The sequence below is a fragment of the Lissotriton vulgaris genome, unplaced genomic scaffold, assembly GCF_964263255.1.
Source record: "Lissotriton vulgaris unplaced genomic scaffold, aLisVul1.2 SCAFFOLD_5900, whole genome shotgun sequence".
NCBI classification, from domain to species: Eukaryota; Metazoa; Chordata; class Amphibia; order Caudata; family Salamandridae; genus Lissotriton; species Lissotriton vulgaris.
The window spans coordinates 63,839-82,236 of NW_028253941.1; the positions used below are offsets into that span (position 1 = coordinate 63,839).

The 18,398-nt window shown below is 49.5% G+C and overlaps 1 protein-coding gene across 1 annotated transcript in view; it reads right to left on the bottom strand.

Annotated features, from left to right (window-relative positions):
• LOC147660710 (inactive tyrosine-protein kinase 7-like) overlaps positions 1-16,968 on the bottom strand; it is a gene marked incomplete at both ends in the record, with an annotated part of 79,917 nt that extends 62,949 nt beyond the window's left edge. Inside the window, 3 exons of the mRNA XM_086951517.1 lie at positions 230-377; positions 671-861; positions 16,866-16,968. Of these exons, the coding sequence (XP_086807643.1) occupies positions 230-377; positions 671-861; positions 16,866-16,968 (442 nt within the window). The remainder of the gene's footprint in view (positions 1-229; positions 378-670; positions 862-16,865) is intronic.
• Positions 16,969-18,398: the final 1,430 nt, after the last annotated feature.

Below are 18,398 nucleotides of genomic sequence, written 5' to 3' on the forward strand. Positions count from 1 at the left end.
ATGGAAAGCTGCAATGAGCAGGAGAGGCGAGGGGGACATGTGAACACCACTAAGAGAGGCAAAGGAAAGCTACAATGAGCAGGAGAGGCGAGGGGGACATGCGAACACCACAAAGAGGCAAAGGAATCCGCAGTGAGCAGGAGAGGCGAGGGGGACATGCGAACACCACAGAGAGAGGCAAAGGAGGGTGAATACACAATGAGTCTACTGAGCACATCCTTAACCCTACCGGCTCTTGTTGGTGACGAGAGAGTTGTCGAAGAACCACTCCTGCACTGGAGGAGGCACCGCCGTGAAAGCGCAGTGAAAGAAGGCCTCCTCGTTCTTGTTTACAATCTGATCTTCTGGGATGACCACTGGAGTCGGGAAGCTCTCATCTAAAGAAAAGCAAAGATCCACAACTCACTAGTAGGAACATTCTCCTGTACTCGCTCTTCACAACCCAGCGCCGTGAAGTTGCTCAAAAGGTATGGAGGGTTTAGCTCATCTTTAATCTCTTCCACCACTCAATGACAGACAGACACACACACACACACACACACACACACACACAAGCACGCACGCACACACACGCACGTCCTGGAACAGGATCATTTTCAGATTTGGATTAGAGGACCATGCATATTTGCTTAACCAATGAACTCTGCCACCTTCATCAACTGCCACTCACCGATGATGTTGAGCGTAAAGTTCTGGCTGCTGCAGAGCTGGCCCACGACGTTCTTGGAGCAGCAGTAGTACACCCCGTTGTCATCCGGGGTGGCACTCTTCAAGGTGAGTGTGCGTTCCTTGCCACTGATTGCATAGGTGCTGCCATCATCCGTGATCAGCGTCCCATCCCGGTACCAGTGGCAGGACGGCCTGTGAAGGGAGGGTGAAGAAGGGGTCACCGTGAGAAATTCAAATTGAGGCTATCTGAATCAGTCAACTCTCTGGGGATCACCCTGGACCCAAATCTGGGGATAAACCAACACATAAAAAACACAGCAGAGAGCACATTATACAACCTAAAACTCCTACACAAATTCAAACCCTGCGCCCCTCAGAACGACACAAAAACTGCCAAACGACCAATGGTACTGTCTAAACTGGACTACGAGAATGCCACTCTCACTGGCATTGCAAAGTTGCATCAAGCCCGCAAAGATCCACACTAAATGCAGAAGCAAGGATGGTCACTAGAGTAAAAACATACGATCACATATTCCCCCCCCACTAAAATCTCATATGGCTCCCGATCTAAGCCATCTGCAGCTTCAAAATGGCCTGCCTCACATAAAGTCCTCCACACTAGGAAACCAGTTTACCTTGTGTCCAAACTCTCTAAGGCAAGCCAGGCAAGAAATCTAATAAGCACCAATACTCTTCTGCTCATCCCACTAAAAACACAAACAAAAAGCCCTTGCACGTTCCTTTTAGGGCCATGCTCCTAAAATCTGGAAGTGCCTCCCAGTCTAGAGCTGGACAAACCCCTCCTACGAGCTTCAAAAGACCATTAAAAGATCTTCTCCTCAATCAACACATCAATTCTCCGGGATTGTTCACCTAGCCTCCTACTTCTGTAGGCCTGCTCCTCTCCAGAACTTAGGTGACCCAACGCTGAAGAAGTCAGTGACTTCTGCACATCACGTTTCCTTAACACTGTTTCGATCATATCTGTAAAGCGCTCGGATACCCCCGGGTCTTGCCAACGCTATATAAAACTCTTTAAATAAATAAAATAAAAATAATAAATACTAGACTATTGAAGGAGCTGCAACACAACCATTGCATGGGCCAGGCTAATAACTGCATGAAAACAGTTTATCACGGTTTTAAGAGTCATTTGCAAACTACACCTTTGAGGTGATGGTTTCAAGGCAGGTAACTAAGCAAGACACCGAAACCAGCAGCAGTTGTCAGGGAGGCAAATGCCCCGTAAAGAAACTCTGGGCGCACGTCAACGAGGTAACAGGGAACACACCAAAGAAAAAATGTACAGATCATAACCATAAGTGACACAGCAAATCAGAATAACCATAGATGGAATATGCACAGTTTGGGACTCCACAATAGATCCAGATTTAAGAGGTCACTGACCTGTAACACAGAGTGTGTGTACAGAGAGTCGTCAGGCTCAAAACTTGCCTCTCCGACCACAAGGATTATCAGGTGCAGGAGAACAAACGCGGCAGAATGGACATAACTAGAAATGTGCTCCAATCTCAAGCGCTGAAGGATACATGGGGAAGAGGTCGCGAGGATGGAGTCTACAAACGCGCCTCCAGGCACCAGCGTAAGACTGTCTGGTTCAGCCCTTCAGGAGTCTGACATTTTTTATCGAGTGCATGGAGCTCACAATGCAGGTAAAAATCTCCAAGCCATAATACCAGAGTGAATGAATGAATGATTCAACCTGATAACGCCCACGATGAACCCCAACTGGGGCATCTCTGCACTGCAGCTTTACAATAAAGCCAGTCAGAGACCAGGTCTAAAATAATGCAGTTTTTAGTGCTTTCCTGAAGGTTTGATATTCTGGCCAGGTTGTAACATCAAGTGGCACTTTGTTTGGTGGGGACCAAATAAGAAAGACCGGCCACCACCTCTAGATTGACCAATGCGCTGGACTGACAGCATCTCTCTCGCACTGGAGCGTGGACTACTGGCTGGATGATCCGGTTTGAGCTTCCGACAGACATTCACAGGCTTTGTAGGTTAAACAGCACAGTTTGAAAGTTATCCTTTCCTTTACTGGCAGCCAGTGAAGAGATTTCGAGAGGGGCGCCGAGGCTGGTCTGAGCGGCCGATTGGATCAGCGGGGCAGCTGTGTTTTGCACGACTTGCAATGTTGAAAATAAGGACTCATTGGCAGATGCCAATAGTGCAGTGCTGTAATCCAGTTGGCTTACAACCAGAGCTTGTACTAAGGTCTCACTGGCCCACAGTGGAAGAAATGGAAATGCCTTAATGAGTAATGAAAACAGGTAAAAAGTGGGTCATTTTACATGTTCCAGGCATAAAAACCCTAAATTGGAGTTGGTCTTGCCAATGGGGCTGCTAGCCTTTTCCCAGTAAAGAGTTACTGGCTGGCATCTCAGTCTAACTTCTGGATGGGACTCAAAATTGCCACTGTGCGGTGTCAAAAGAATCAGTACATTGAATCCACATTAATGGTTACATCAAATTTTGGACGTTGCCACTTGAGTTGCCCAGGGTTTCCAGTGTGTGTTTCCTGTTGTACTCTGAGTCTGTCCTGCAGACAGCTTACTGCCCTCCTGGGAGGCTTGCGAGCATCTCTCAGGAAGGATAACACTAGAGGCCTGCCACTGGAGTTGGAGTTGCCTCCCCCAGGCAGCAAGCCACACGTGTTAGCCCAAAGGGTCAGCTTAATAATAACGCCGAGAGGAGTTCTGCCAGAATGATGCATCTTGGGATATCCAGATACCAACCTTCCCAGGAAGTGGCCATCAAGAGGGCTTATTGAATATCCAACCCAGTGGGCCTTTTCTGTATCTAAATAGTGCACCCCAGCACCTAAAAACAGATCTGTACAAGACATGAAGAAAGAGGACTGCCCTGCTGCACCATGTTCCCAGCAAATAGAGGCTGCACCAACAAGGACTGTGCTTACAGCCCACGGTGGCTAGCAAATGAGATGACCTGTGCCTGCTGTGTCCTACTCAAGAAGAAGTCCTCTCCAGAGCCCAGTCAAAGCAAAGAGACACCAACTTAGTATCAATCTGTTCTCCTCAGCGGAGATAATGCAAAGTATTTGTAGTATACTTAAAAACAAATCATTTGGCCCTGATGGCATACCTGGAGAGGTTTCCCTGAGCGACATCCCGAACTGGACTGACTATATTCCGCTCATTTTCGCATCTGGCCACCAAAACATGGAATGCCTTACCTGTTAGGCTGAAGTTGGAAACTGATCTTGTCAGGTTCCGCAAGGGATTAAAAACTTGGCTTTTTCAGCAGTAATCTTTCAGAACAGTCTCTTTCTAGCTGTCCCATTCTTTAAAGCCTTGTAGTTCTTTCTTCTCGAGTCTATCCCTTGGCGCCGGGAAACTCATTGCGGGTAGCTGTGCGCCTTATAAGTTTAAATAAATAAATAAATATTCTAACTTTAGCAAATGGTATTACTGCAGGGGCCCACTCTTATTTCACTGTTCATAAACTGAGGTGTTCACGCTGATGCCCCCAAATTGCGAGGAGCTACCTTACTGTTTGCGGAGGATAACCTCTTGGTCTCAAAACCCCCCAGTGGCCTTCAATTGCTGCTTGATCACTATGTCCTTCTGTAATCTAGAGGATTAGGGATTAACTGCTCAAAAAACAAGCTCATGCAGTTAAATCCACATAAAGGGGGGGCGGAGCTAGCCGGCGTCGATGGCGGACGCGTGAGCCTTCGGCTCCTCGCATAGCCCCGGAATAATCCTGTTAAACTATCCTTAACTGTGCCGAAAATGTTATAGCGGGCTCTCAAACACCTGCTGGCACCCCCGGCTGCCTTTGGAGAACTTTTGGACCGGCTGTGTGTGAGCCTTCCCGACCATTTGAGGGTCCTGCTCCCGGCGAAGCGGCAGTGGTGGACAAGGTCGGCAGCCGCGCACTATCCTGGAAAGTTGGCCGGGCGACATCATCGGACGTGCGGCCTCAACGCTGAGAGTGATCGGGCTGGGTGCGGACCGGACCGAAAATTGGATTTCTCACTGCTTCAGGAGTTCTCCCCCTCCTATTCGTCGACTGCTCATAAGTGAAGGGCCCGGAGGCTCCGCGACAGGGGGTAGCACACAACTCTGAACTTCTGCGCCACGAGGCGGAGCGCCCATTAACTTGGTGCCATAGCTGATCTGGTTCCCCGCTGCGACGAACCGCTATCCTGCCGCCCCCTGGAGAGAGGTAGACAGGGGCAGGAACTGTGGACTTCCTTCTAAGCCGCGAGGGTGAGAGACTTGCTGCAGCGCAAGGAAGGGCTTCATCCGCCATTGCAGACGCCATCTTGGTCGCGTCGGAAACCCGGTGCCTGGCGGCAGTACTCCGCTTGCTTACGAAGATCCCAGGGTTGCATACGTGGCCTGCTGCCGTAGCGGGGCTCCCCCGCTCTACACCTCAACACATAAGGGACTGCGATGGGGAAGAACGACGCGGCCCAGGGGAGACTCTCCTTCGAACGGCGCCGTCCAAAAGGGTCGGAAGCGGCGGCGCCGGAGACATCGCCGAAGGGAGCCACGGCGACCACCCCGGCACCCACGGAACTCAGAGACATGTTAGCTGCAATGGAGAAAGGCATCCAAGATAGCATTGCATCCGTGGGCACCAAGATAGACGCTCTGTCCTACCGCATGGATCGCATGGCGGAGCGTGTGGATAAACATGCGGAGCGCCTCGACATGGCGGAGCGCCGTCTCACTGAAGCGGAGGAGGCTCAAACAGAGTGGGACAAGGAAAGAAAGCAGTTAGATTGGCTTCTTCATGTTATCCGGGACAAGACCGAGGACTTGGAGGCGCGCTCCCGCAGATCCAACCTCCGCATCACAGGCGTGGCGGAAACTACGCAAACGGGGAAGATGGAGCTGTATGTGGAGAAACTGCTGAAGCTTCTATTGGGTGAGGAAGTGTTCTCCCCCATGTTCATTGTGGAACGCGCGCACCGCGCGTTGGGCCCACAACCTCAGCCTGGCGCGCCTCCTCGCCCCATTATCGCGAAGTTACTTAACTACCGCGACAGAGACACGGCCCTACGAATTGCGAGGGAGAAGGGCAAACTACAACATGAAGGGATGGATATCTCCTTATACCCGGACTTCACAGCCAGGGTGCAGGAAGAGAGGCGACAGTTTGCACCATACAAGAAACTCAGAACTTTGGGCCTGGACTATGCGATGTTGTATCCCGCCAAGCTCCGCATAAACACCGGTGGGAGGTCGTATTACTTCACGGACCCTAAGGAACTTCACAAGTCCCTGAAAACTTGGACACGGGAGCGGAAGGAGGCCCGGCGAGGCCAGGACGACGAAGCCGGCTCGGCATCGAACCTGGAAGAACAGGACTAGAGGTCACCGTAGAGAGGTTTGGTACTCTTCCATGGTGGCGGTCACCGGACCCTGGCACCACAAGGACTCCATGTTTGCTGAGGCCCGAGAGGTCTACATTCGCTACATAGGGGTTGCTCTGTTAGGGTGTGGAGATGCTGATCGGACATAGATACCACGCACTGCTGGTAAGGTAGCGGAAGCTACGGGGGAAGGTTTCATGGACAAATACTGCAGAACTGGGGGGACCAGTACGGGTGGGGGAGGGCGATTATACTCGCTATTAGATGGGCACTGTTACATAGGAGGGGCCGGTCTGAGACGCTGATCACACATTCCTTCGGAACACTTGGTGGTGAACTATTTTGGCGCGCTCTGCCCTGGTGCCTTTGGTTGAGAAACTCTCTGAGGGATTAGTGTTGGACTGTTGAACACTACACTTGTGGAGGGTTGATGGGGGGGGTTTTTGGGTCCTGTCTGACCAGGTTGGGGGAGGTCGGCTGTGGGTGGGTTGGTGCTCGAGGGGTGGGAACTGAGATTTGGTTTGTTGGGGTGAGATGTTGCCAGGGGTTGCTCATGGGGTTTAACTGTACGGAGTGTGTACTGTGGTGTGGAGCTGTCCCTGCTCGGAGAACTGGCTGGCGTTTTTGGAATTGCGTGCACTGCTGTGTCCTTATTCGCCTATCCTTGATACATATGCACGAGTGAATCCTTGTAATGTCTAATGCTGCACCGAATTTGCCTACACATGCCCCGGATACGCTGAAACTTCTGACTTGGAATGTGAGGGGTCTGAACGACTTCCGTAAATTGAGGAAGGTCCTTAGCTATCTCGGTAGACATCACGTTGACCTAGCCCTATTACAGGAAACGCACTTACCACAATCCAGTAGGATGCTACAGGCTAGGGGATTAGCTGGGAACATAGTCGCCGCGGGCTTCACGACACACGCCCGTGGGGTGTTGATTTGGGCCAATCCCTCCTCACAGCTGAAGCTCATCCCAGTGCACTCGGACCCGGAGGGCAGGTACGTCCTGGCTAGATGTGTGGGTAAGGGCCTGGATCTATTGGTAGTAAATGTTTATGGCCCCAATTATGACCACCCTGAATTTTACGCGACTTTGTCAGCTCTCGCCAGGTCTCACACACAGCCTTGGACGCTATGGGGCGGGGATTTTAACTTTGTATTTGACCCAACTATGGACCGTTCCGCGGGCGTTGCTCAACGCCCGGTGGCTTCGGCCTCGTATATGAGGGCCGAAATGACTAAGGCAGACCTGGTGGATGTTTGGAGGGAAAGGCACCCCACGAAGGGCGGTTTTACACATTACTCGGCCTTCCATGATGTCCACACTAGGATAGATTACTGGTTGGTATCCCCCCAGGTACTTGGCAGTACTAGCGCATGCGAGGTCCTTCCACGCACACTTTCGGACCACTCCCCTATCCTACTACACCTCTTAACAGCCAGGAGGGGGATCCCGGCCTTCACCTGGAGGTTCCCCCCTTTCGCGTTGCTAGATGAAGCCTTCAGGGGGGAGATCGCGCAGGATATAGACCAATTCTTTGTGACAAACATAGGTTCGGTAGACGACTTCTTTATGGTCTGGGAAGCTTTTAAGGTGTACATCAGGGGGGTGGCTATGTCAAAGCATTCAAGTGTGTTACGCTCCATTAGACGGGACCTCACCACTTTGGAGAATAGGATAGCGGGATTGGAGGCTAGACGACTGCAATCCGGCGGCGATTCTGAGGGGCCGGAGATCACCCAACTCCTGTCCGAGTTTCAGGCCCTGGCAGACAGGGAGATCCTATATATGGGTAAATATGCCACCGCCAGAGTGTATGGGGAAGGGGAAAGGCCTGGTGCGCTACTGGCACGCATGGTCCGGAGCTCTAGACGCCCACTGGTTGTTGAGGAGCTGAGGACTCCAGGGGGAGACACAGTCACAGACGAGGAGCAGATCCTAGAGACCTTCAGGAGATATTACGCGGAGTTGTACCAATCTAAGACGCAGGGAGTGGAGGAGGAAATGGAGGATTATTTAGATCACATTGCTATGCCGTTTCTCAAGAACTCGGATAGGGAATTCTTAATGGCCCCCTTCCACCAGGACGAAATACTGGAAGCACTAGCGAGTATGAGATCGGGCAGTGCCCCGGGCTCGGATGGCCTCACCGTGAGTTTTTATAAAGCCTTTAAGGACCTACTGCTGCCGCACTTGGTTACCCTCTTTGATGCAGTTTGTGAGAACGGTGAAATGCCGCCCACTATGCGTGAAGCACTGCTCATCACTATCCCTAAACCGGGGAAACCGCCTGACCTTTGCGGCTCGTACAGACCGCTCAGCTTGCTGAATGTCGATGCTAAGATTTATGCTAAGGTCATAGCCACTCGTCTGGCCTTATTGGTCCCTGGGCTGGTCGCCCCGGAGCAGTCCGGGTTTGTCCCGTGCAGAAATTTGACCTACAATATACGCACGGTACTGGGCACTATGCAGCATGTTAAACAGGAGAACAGCGCGCTGGCAATCTTCCTTGACATGGAAAAGGCATTTGACTCGGTTGAGTGGCCCTTCATGGTACGTGTACTGCGGAAGTTGGGTTTGGGCGAGCCGTTCATGCAGCGGATTGGGGCGCTGTACCACCGTCCCGCTGCCAGGCTACGTTTGGGCGATAGAGTGTCGGAGCCAATCTACATTGGAAGGGGCACGCGACAGGGTTGCCCCCTGTCGCCGCTGCTCTATGCACTGGTGGCGGAACCCCTGGCATGTGCCATTCGGGAATACCACAGCCTGGAGGGCATTAGTTTCCCCACCTATAAAATAGGGATATCAACCTATGCAGATGATACACTGCTGTATGTTAGGGACCCGGAGGCTAACTTGGCCGCGGTTCTTCGTGAGGTGGTCCGCTTCGGCTCGCTTTCGGGCCTGAAGGTGAACTGGGATAAGTCAATTGCTTTTGCGCTCACCCCGGTGACACGGCCGTTTGCTATGGAGTACCCGCTTCAGTGGTCCTCCGACTCTGTTCGTTATCTGGGCATTCGCCTTCATACAGATCCCGAGATTCTAATCCGGGACAATTACGGGGTGGCATATAGCAAACTGGTCGATGACATCGACCTGGATCAGGCTTCCGCTCTCCCTCTCGGGCAGAATCGCTATAATGAAAATGGTGGTGCTCCCCCGATTCCTGTTCCTCTTCCTGAATTTGCCTGTGGTATTGTCGAAGGTCTTCTTTAAACAGCTTACCAAAGTCATAAGACTGGCCTGGGGTGGCAAACAGCCCAGAGTTCGATGGACGACCCTGATACTCCCTTGCGAGATGGGAGGACTGGGAGCACCGGACCTAGAACGCTATTACAGGGTGGCGCAGGCATCGCATTTACACTCTTGGATTCATGGTGATGCTCGGACACCGCACCTTCTACTGGAGCGGCTGTTTGCGGACCCACTCCCTCTGCCTGCCACTGTCAGTCTGCCCACGGACCGCACGGTTGGACACATGGACTCGCTGAAGGCGACCAATCATGCCTGGAACCAATTGGTGAGTTCTTGTGGCAGCACATTGCTATACTCTCCACTGATGCCCGTCGAGTGGGCCCTCTGGCTTGACCCGTTGGGTGAAAAAGGAGTGATCAAAGCCCTGCGGACCCTTGGCGTAGAGAGAATGGAGGATCTATTCGCGGATGGCACGCTTAAAACCTGGGACCAACTGACTTCTACGGAGTCAGGCCACACCCTGCTACAGAAATTCCAATATCATAGACTCCGCTCTGCGTTCCGTGAAACACTGGGCCAGGACTTGGAGGAACCGGAGGAGGTCCCGGAACTGACCTATGTTATTAAATCTACCTCGCCGGCGAAGCTCGTTTAGCAGGTTAACAAGTTGGGTGTAGCGCATCAGCGATTGCAACCCTCTAAGGCCAGGGCGGCCTGGCAAGCTGATCTTCAATCACCCATAGACGATCTTATGTGGCGATACTGCTGCTCTAGCATGCGTAAGATTTCGCTGAATAGCAGGCACCGGTTGGTGCATTTTAAATACCTACAGCGGGTGTACTACACACCTGAGCGTCTGCACCGTTATGGCCTTCGCCCCACAGCTGAATGCGAGCGCTGCCGGACAATGGTGGCCGACTTTTTCCATTTGGCATGGTTATGCCATGGGGTGCAGGCATTCTGGGGGGAGGTCTTTGCCGAACTGGATCAGATTCTGGGGGAGACCCTACCCCGCACACCGGCGCTGGCGCTTATTGGTTATTCTAAGCCACTGGCTCCTTCTCTGCGTCGCCTGGTGGACATGGCACTACTATTAGCGAGGAGAGTGGTAGCGGCTTGCTGGATGCGAGGGCCCCTGCCAACCAAAACAAGATGGGTGCGGGACCTACAGTACTGCTGCACTCAGACAGAACTATATAGCGACCTGTTACCGCCCAGGAGTAGGCCCAAGAATTTCTGGGATCTTTATAAAGAACACCTGCAGAAGAGGGAGGAGGAGGACTCTGACACATCTGAGGCGGTTGAACTCCAGGATAGGGTGGAAGAGTAGGCACTGACTGGGTTCTTTGCTACACTGGAGGGGGACGGGCTGGGAGCGCTCCGAGTTAGGTGGGGGATGTTGAGGCTGGGGGCTGCCGGGGGGGGGGGGGGGGGGGGATGGGGACCGTTCACTGAGGGTGGATAGACACTGGACACAGAGTAGGTACACGTAGGTTAACAGGGGGACATGTTGGTTAGGGCTGGGTTGGCGGACACACAGACACACTCTAGAGGGTGGGATGGGAGTTTAGTTGGGGTTGTTTTTTGACCTTGTCTTGGTATCAGATCTGTTGACCGCGATTGCAGTAGTAGATTGCCAGTTGCCACACCGAATCAACACGTGGTTCACGACAAAACGCTTATAATGGCACAGTTATACAGTCGATGCATTACCTCGCCGCCGGGCCCCCGGGATGCCGGCAATAAGGCTGTGTTCGAAATGATCCCTTGCTGCTCATGTGATGATCATACTTTATGTGGAGATGCACTGTGCGCAAGAGTTACATTTGGGGTTGTCAATGGCTTTGCTATCAATAAAGATCTTTTAAAAAAAAAAAAAAATCCACATAAATCATTCAAGGACAAACTACTACTGGATGGGACGCCCCTAGAGAGTGGACATTTTCGATTACTTGGGCGTAACGCTTGAGGAGAAAATGCCCTTGAAACAGTCCCGCCAGCAGAGGAGAACTACAGGGGCATTAATAAAGGAACACAGGGCTTCACAAACTAGGCTGATCCCAGCATTACTGCAAATCTACGATCAGAAAGTGGTAAGCTCTCCTCTTTACGGAGCTGAACTGTGGGGTTTTGATAACCTCGGGGATCTTCTCCACACTGAAAATAAATTCCTGAGGTTCCTTTGCTCCCTTCCGCAGAATACTCCACTGCTCCCTCAGACACGACATGGGTAGATCCACAAAAGTGGACAAAGCCAGATTACGCCCCATTCTTTTTTGGTTACGTCCGGAAAAAACACCTGAGCTTATCCACTATGTGGCTGCCCTTGAAGTTTGTAGCCTAGACTGTTAGAAAAAAATTGGGAGTTTAGTAACATTCAAAAATCCCTTTCTGCAGTTGATCTGGGGAATCTGCGGGCTGAGTCTGATATTAGTTTGCTACCTAGTAGGGACTGCTTCAAGACCTGTTATTGGAATTGGGTAGACCAGAGAAAATGTATCCCTAGCAGGAGGCCGCCTTACAACAGATTTTCTTGAATTCAAGCTATTTAGTACGCATAAGCAGTATATGGAGGTAAACCCCATCCCAAATGATAGAAAGCTATACATACAGTTCAGATTTGGTACTCTCCCACGGAATTCATGTACAGCTGACTGGCAGCGGGGATCTGACAACACACTACGCTGCTGTCCCCACTGCTCAGGGGCTCATGAGACGATTAACCATGTTTTCTTTGAATGCCGACTGTACAAACCCTGAGGCTCACGTGGTTAGCCCTCGTCTGTATGCTGATGGGTACCCAATACCATCAAGAGGCGCTGCGTATTCTAAAAACAGACTCTAGGCCACTGTTAGTTTGTGCAGTGGCCACATTTCTGGTGAAAATGTGACTTATAAGAGGACTTCAAATGAAAAATGCGTAAAGTACTTACTGTAGCTCTCTAACTTCACTCGGCCCTTTTAGTTACTTAGATATAGATAGAGCATGTTACACCATTAGCACTAGTATCTGTAGTTCTGTTATCTTGGCTGTGGTCTCGAAAGTAAATATTCACAAAGTGTACTACGGACTTGAGATGCTATGGAAACGAAGCAGACTTTCCTATTATGTATATATGCCCTATTTATTTGCACATTTGTTTCCCCTTTAAAAGGGGGAAACACTGTAAGCTGCATTTGTACTAGCTAAATAACAAGTATGCACAGTGGTATTCTTGTGTTATAAGCATCATCCTCTCGGATGTTTTGCCTGAGAACACTGTTTGGAGCTCATCTTTGCGCTTAACTTCATCTAAATGAAGCTTTGTTTTATTATGATATTTGTAAGCTTAGTCGACTCAACTAAAGGAGCTACTCATATGAACCAAGGAAACTGCGCCTATTGGACATTATTTGCTTGTATTAATAATGGTTTATTGCTAATGTATGTTTTTTGTCGATAAGTTCTAATTCCTCTTTTCTACTTACAATTTTTATCTATTTCTAACCTACTTATGAAGATGTTTTTATGGTCAGCTAATGTTGTATATAGTAATATCCATAATCATTGTAAGTGTTGGTGAATTTACTATCCTGTACCCATTATACTTTGATGGTCAAATCGACCGACCGAATAAAGTTTCTTGACTGACTCCAAGGGTCAGTCAACTGACCTATTCACAGCAAAGGGACACAACCGCTGAAGAAGCCAGCTAAGGGCGAGTGCTAGCCCAGATCACCACTCCCTGCCATGGTGCAATACCAGGAAAAGGAACCGATACTCAGAAGTTGCACCAGAATCTGCTGGACCTGAGAGAGTCGAAGTGCAGCTTGGTCAGCCAGAAGGCAAGCTACAGCCAGGAGAACAATTTGGCTGTTACCCGGACACCAGGCAACTGGACTTTGGCCAGATGAAAGAGGACATCAAGGGAAGTCACACCCTGACTCCTTGATCCTCCTCATCACCTTTGTGGACCAAGGAGTTCCTGCAGGAAGACCCCCGTCAACTGCGACGCATTCACAGCATCCTTGAGCATCTTCAAGCATCCTGCATAATCAGCATCAGGACCACTTGCATAGGACTTCAACGAACGAGGATAAAGTGACTGGAACTGCTGGAAGACTGCTGCTTCTGTGCAGGTAACTCCTTCTCAGGGCTTTGCTGGTCCACACGACTGGCTCACTACTGGAGTTGGTCGCTCCAAGTAACTAATCAATCACATTAAAACTAGCCCAACTTTTTCGTTAAAAATGTTTTTTACGTTTCAAAGTTGCTGAATTGTTTGTATTAAACAGACTTTGTAAATTCGATGTCTGGAACCCTCCTATGGACTTTTTCATTGTGGTTTACAAAAATAGAGTCTATTTTCATAAACTGGCGTCTGATTTCTGTGGTACGATTTCTTCTTCAATTGTTTAGGTGCTGTTAAGTTTACACAGTTTTTTTTGTGTAAGCCTTACTGCTCACACCCACCTAGGGCTGAGAAAAGGTCTGATCGACTAAACCTAGGGTCCTATAGAGGTTGTTAAATATATTACACAGTGAGGTCGTACAACCATACCATATAATACACCCCATTTCCTCACACCTTTGAAAGCTTGACCAGGCCAAAGAGTATCCCCTGGTTTTGCCATCACTGGGACTTCAGTTTCTACTGCAGAGCCCACATATGCCATTGAGCGTGCTTCACCAGCAAGATGCAAGAAGCCATCAGTCCCAGCAGTCTCAGAGTCAGTCTCACTGCAAGAAGCCATCAGTCCCAGCAGTCTCAGAGTCAGTCTCACTGCAAGGAGCCGTCAGTCCCAGCAGACTCACAGTCAGTCTCACTGAAATCCAGGACAGAGGCTGAATCCTCGGGATCATAGTCCAAATTTCCTGAACTCTATGCGCCTGGTGATAGGACGTAATTGCACAGTTTCCAGAACGGCTCAGATGAAAGGACCATCTGAGAAGGAGTCAGGGGTGACTTCGGCTCATCGACAGTGAACCCCAGCAAAGGTGGGTGGCGACTGCCTGTGGCGAGACTGCCTTCAGCAGCTGTCGTCATTGAGATAGGGAAAGACTGGTACCCCAAATCTCTACGGACGTGACGCAACCCCACTATCACATTCACGATCAGAGGGACACGGATATGACCAGAGGGGAGCACAGTGTACTGGAAATCTCCTGTCCCATGGTGAACCACAGTTAATACCAATGGGCTTGAAGGACGGAGATCTGAAAATAGGCGTCTTGCTGGTCCAACGCTATCTTGACTTCAGGGTCTCACACAGACCGGACCTGAGCAAGTGTTAGCATCTAGAATTTCTCCTTCTTCAGGAAGGCATGGAGAAAGTGCAGCTCTAAGATAGGGCTGAGACCTCCATCCTTCTTTGGCACCAAAAAGTAGCAGGAATAGCAACCACGACCACCTCCTGATGCTGGCACCCTCTCAATGGTACCGTTGGCTAAAAGGGCCTGCCCTTCTTGGTACAACAAGGAGAGGTGGCCCTTCATCAGCGGATTTGAGGAAGGTGGCAGGGGCGGCGGGATCTCTTGGGAGTTGAAGGGCGTTATCCGACAGACAATCTGGAGCACCCACTTATCTGAAGTTATGGCATGCTTGACACGATTCAGGACATAGGTATCCAATGTCTTCTTTACCACATCATTGCACCCCGTGATGTCATCAAGGGGTCATGTCCTAGATTGACATTAATTGACCCCCCCTCCTCTGGCGAGTTTCCAAAGAGGTCTTACCATTCTCCTCTGTAGACTATACTAACTGGGAGGGATCCTGATCGACCAATACTTTTTGGTCCCCGCCTGTGAGTCGGTTTTAACAGGTCACTAAGTTGGTCACCTCTTGCTCTGTGCCTTTCCCTTCTGGAGCCTTTAGAGGGATCTTGTATTTCTTAACCCCTTGGACGCTGATGACTGAACCGCTCCGTCATCAGCTGCGGGTGAGCTGTGCTGACGACGGAGCGGTTCCGTCATGGCTCGCTCGGAACGCCTGCGCGGCGCGGATTCCGCGCCTGCGCTGAATGTTCTATTGAGCGGGGTGGGCCATGACGGAACCGCTCTGTCATGAGCACAGCTCAACCGAGGCTGGTGACGGAGCGGTTCCGTCACCAGCATGCGGCCGCCCCGCCCCCTTAGCACTGCGACGGAATAGCCGCCGCAGTGAAGGGGTTAAAGGAGTTGTCAAACTCTAGTTTTCTTCACATCAAAGCCTCCATTTCGGCTTTAAGTAACTGCCTTTATCCTTGTATGCAGGGGGATTTTTGTTCGGTTTGGGCAGTTTCTGGTCAAAGCCTTCTCCACTGGAGGTTTTTTATGGTTAAATAGAATCAAAATAAACTTTGATAACTTAGACACCGCTTCACATTGTGTGACTTACGAAGACACTATAAAGAGCATGGGTGCTCTTTGATTTGTACTTTTACAGGAAAGTAACTTCACAAAGTGTGTGTTCGAAAAGATTACACAAACCTTTCTTTAAATTAAGATACCTGCATTAGAAAGGACTGACACTTTAAAGACCTCTCAAGCGTAGATTGAATGTCAACTTTCTGAACAAAATTAGGTTTTCTGTACAAAATGCTTTTGAAGGACAGACCCAAGTGCTGAGATCTGACTCGCAAGAGGACAAGCACTGACAAAGCCAGTTGGTCTTGCTCGACAATATTCAGCAGTGGCACGATGAGCTTTGCCCAAGCAGGTATAGAATGTAAGTAAAACACTGCTTTGTATGCCTTCAAGCTTTCTGCTAGGTTGAGTGACAGAACATGTGTTGTGTTGTCATGGGTGTTGCCGCAATGCTACGATGCAACGTGGCCGCCATTTTGAAAGTATTAAAAAACACAGATGTCATTGTTTTCTGTACTTGTAACCTGCGGGGTGCCATGGCAGAGATTAAAGCTAATAACTCCTCTGCCCCTGGAAAAGCCAAAAGCTACTACCATCATGGATCACTGAAGGCACCGCCAAGGTTGCTAATTTGGAAATTGATGAGAGAGCACTTAGAATATCCTAGCCATCACAAAGGCGAGCGCCTAGTGTACAACAGAGGAGCATTGGGAAGGGAGAAGCTGGGGGAGGAGGATGGGTGTGGTTAAAGTAAAGAGCAAATACAAAGAAATTCCCTCCCAAGAGTGCTAAACAAGTAATGACCTGATGAAAGCATAAAGAGGGGAGTTCCACAGCATCAACAGTGAAAACCAGGGAAATGAGATTGACAAGAAAGCCATTTAATCAAAAGTAAGGGTTGACTGTGTTAATTTTTTGCAGTCTCGCTGCCGACAGCATTGTATAAGATACTCCAAGGTTTCAATAGTGACAGGCTCTTAAAGTGCTGTTTCAGGCTGTGGAGGCCACAGCCTAACTTGCTCATCCAGCCTGGAAATAGTATCTTAATTACTGATTTTAGTTTGTATACTCACTATTCCTAATCTATTGATTTTGAAAAGAAAAATCAAACACACTGAGTTGATACTGCTTTTATGAAGAAGTTTCTCTTGGTGCATGTGCGGCTGGACCCTGCACGAGGGTAGACTCATTCAAAGATCTCCAAGATGGAGATGTAAGAGTGTGCAGCAGCCAGCTAGCCTGCAGGGACAGGAGTGAGTGAGACGAGACCAGAGCTGCTGGCACCATGGCCTTACCGTGGATGGCCATCGATGTGACATCGCAGTGTGACGGGGGCAGAAGTCTGGATCTCAGAGGCAGCCGCAGGACTCTTCAGCACCACTCCTCCACTTTCCAGCCCTGCGAGGAGAAAGGACAGTTCAATGGTCAGCCAGCTCGACAAAATCAGGATTATGATTTGAGCTCAAGTTAAAGTTTCTCATATAGACAAAGTGAAAGGCAATGCGAGCACTTTAAGCCATGACATATATTTCACTAAATAGCCAGCTAAAATCAACAGCTGTAGTTCTTGCTCAATAGTAGGTCTGCCCAGAGAAAGATCAGTATTTCTTTAAGACTGCCACATATTTCTTCCATGTCAATAAGGAGTAAGAACAAACCCATTGAGTAGCACAAGGCAGCAGCGAAGCAGATCTCTTGTGCAGTGGAAACATGACGTCGCAATCACATCTCACTTGAAATGGAAAGGGAGTTTGCAATAGGCAATATTTAAGATACCAAGCTCACAGATTTGAGATGAGTTCACTGGAAGATTCTGTAGGCAACATTTGGAAAGCAAGCTCAGGGTCCGCTTTGGATCCATGCCCTCCCAGGATTGCAGCTCTTACTGCTCCCTCTATTAATGATTTAGTGAATGCTCTTTTCAACAGGTCGTTAGGAGAAAGAGGCATGCCCGCAGCACGGATAAAGGCTTTACTGCTGCCTTTACTAAAACAAATCAAATGCAGATCCACCCTGCATCAGCAATTACACACCTATCTTCTTACTTTCATTATTTGGAAAAACTGGGTAGCTGTCAGCTTATGAGGTTCATTGAGGACAAGGGAATTGTGGACACAGCTTGAAGGTGGCTGAAATCCTTGTGGAATAGAATACAGGAGGTGTATGTCTCTCCGTACATAGAGGAATGGGATTCTATGTGCCGGAAGACCCAGCGCTAAGCCCTACGCTAGTCAATATTCATATGGCACACTTGGCGCCAGTACTGGAGCCATGGGGCTTCAATATGTCATATACTGATTAACACCCAATTGATGCTAACCTTTCACTAATCGATCAGCAAACGTTCAAAGATGCCTCACGACTGTGGCTCACTGGATGAACAATGCAGTCTTAAGCTGAACTCTGATAAGGTGGTGGAGATTTTGTTCTTTGGGGAGTCCACCACTCTGGACATTAAACGTTTCTGGCCTGCCCAGTTTACGGAACCACCTACCCCACAATTGTGACAGCAGTGGTTAAAAATGTAGGTGTAAAATTTGATAAGGACTTATCTTTTAACACAAATACAGGGGTGTGGAATGTAATAGAATATCTACTTGTCCATGGGGCAGGTTGCTTCATAAATCTACTTGTCCTGTAAAAAATCTGCTTGTCCCTTTTGTGGCATGTAATGCGGAGACAAATTATGGCAGCAATCTCATTATAACAGGGCACGGATATAACCTCACTGATTATGCCAGGGCTCATATCTCAGGATGTGAATACTAGCAATTCCCTTATGTTGCCACGTTTCCACAGATCTACATACTGGGGCTCAAGGTAATGGC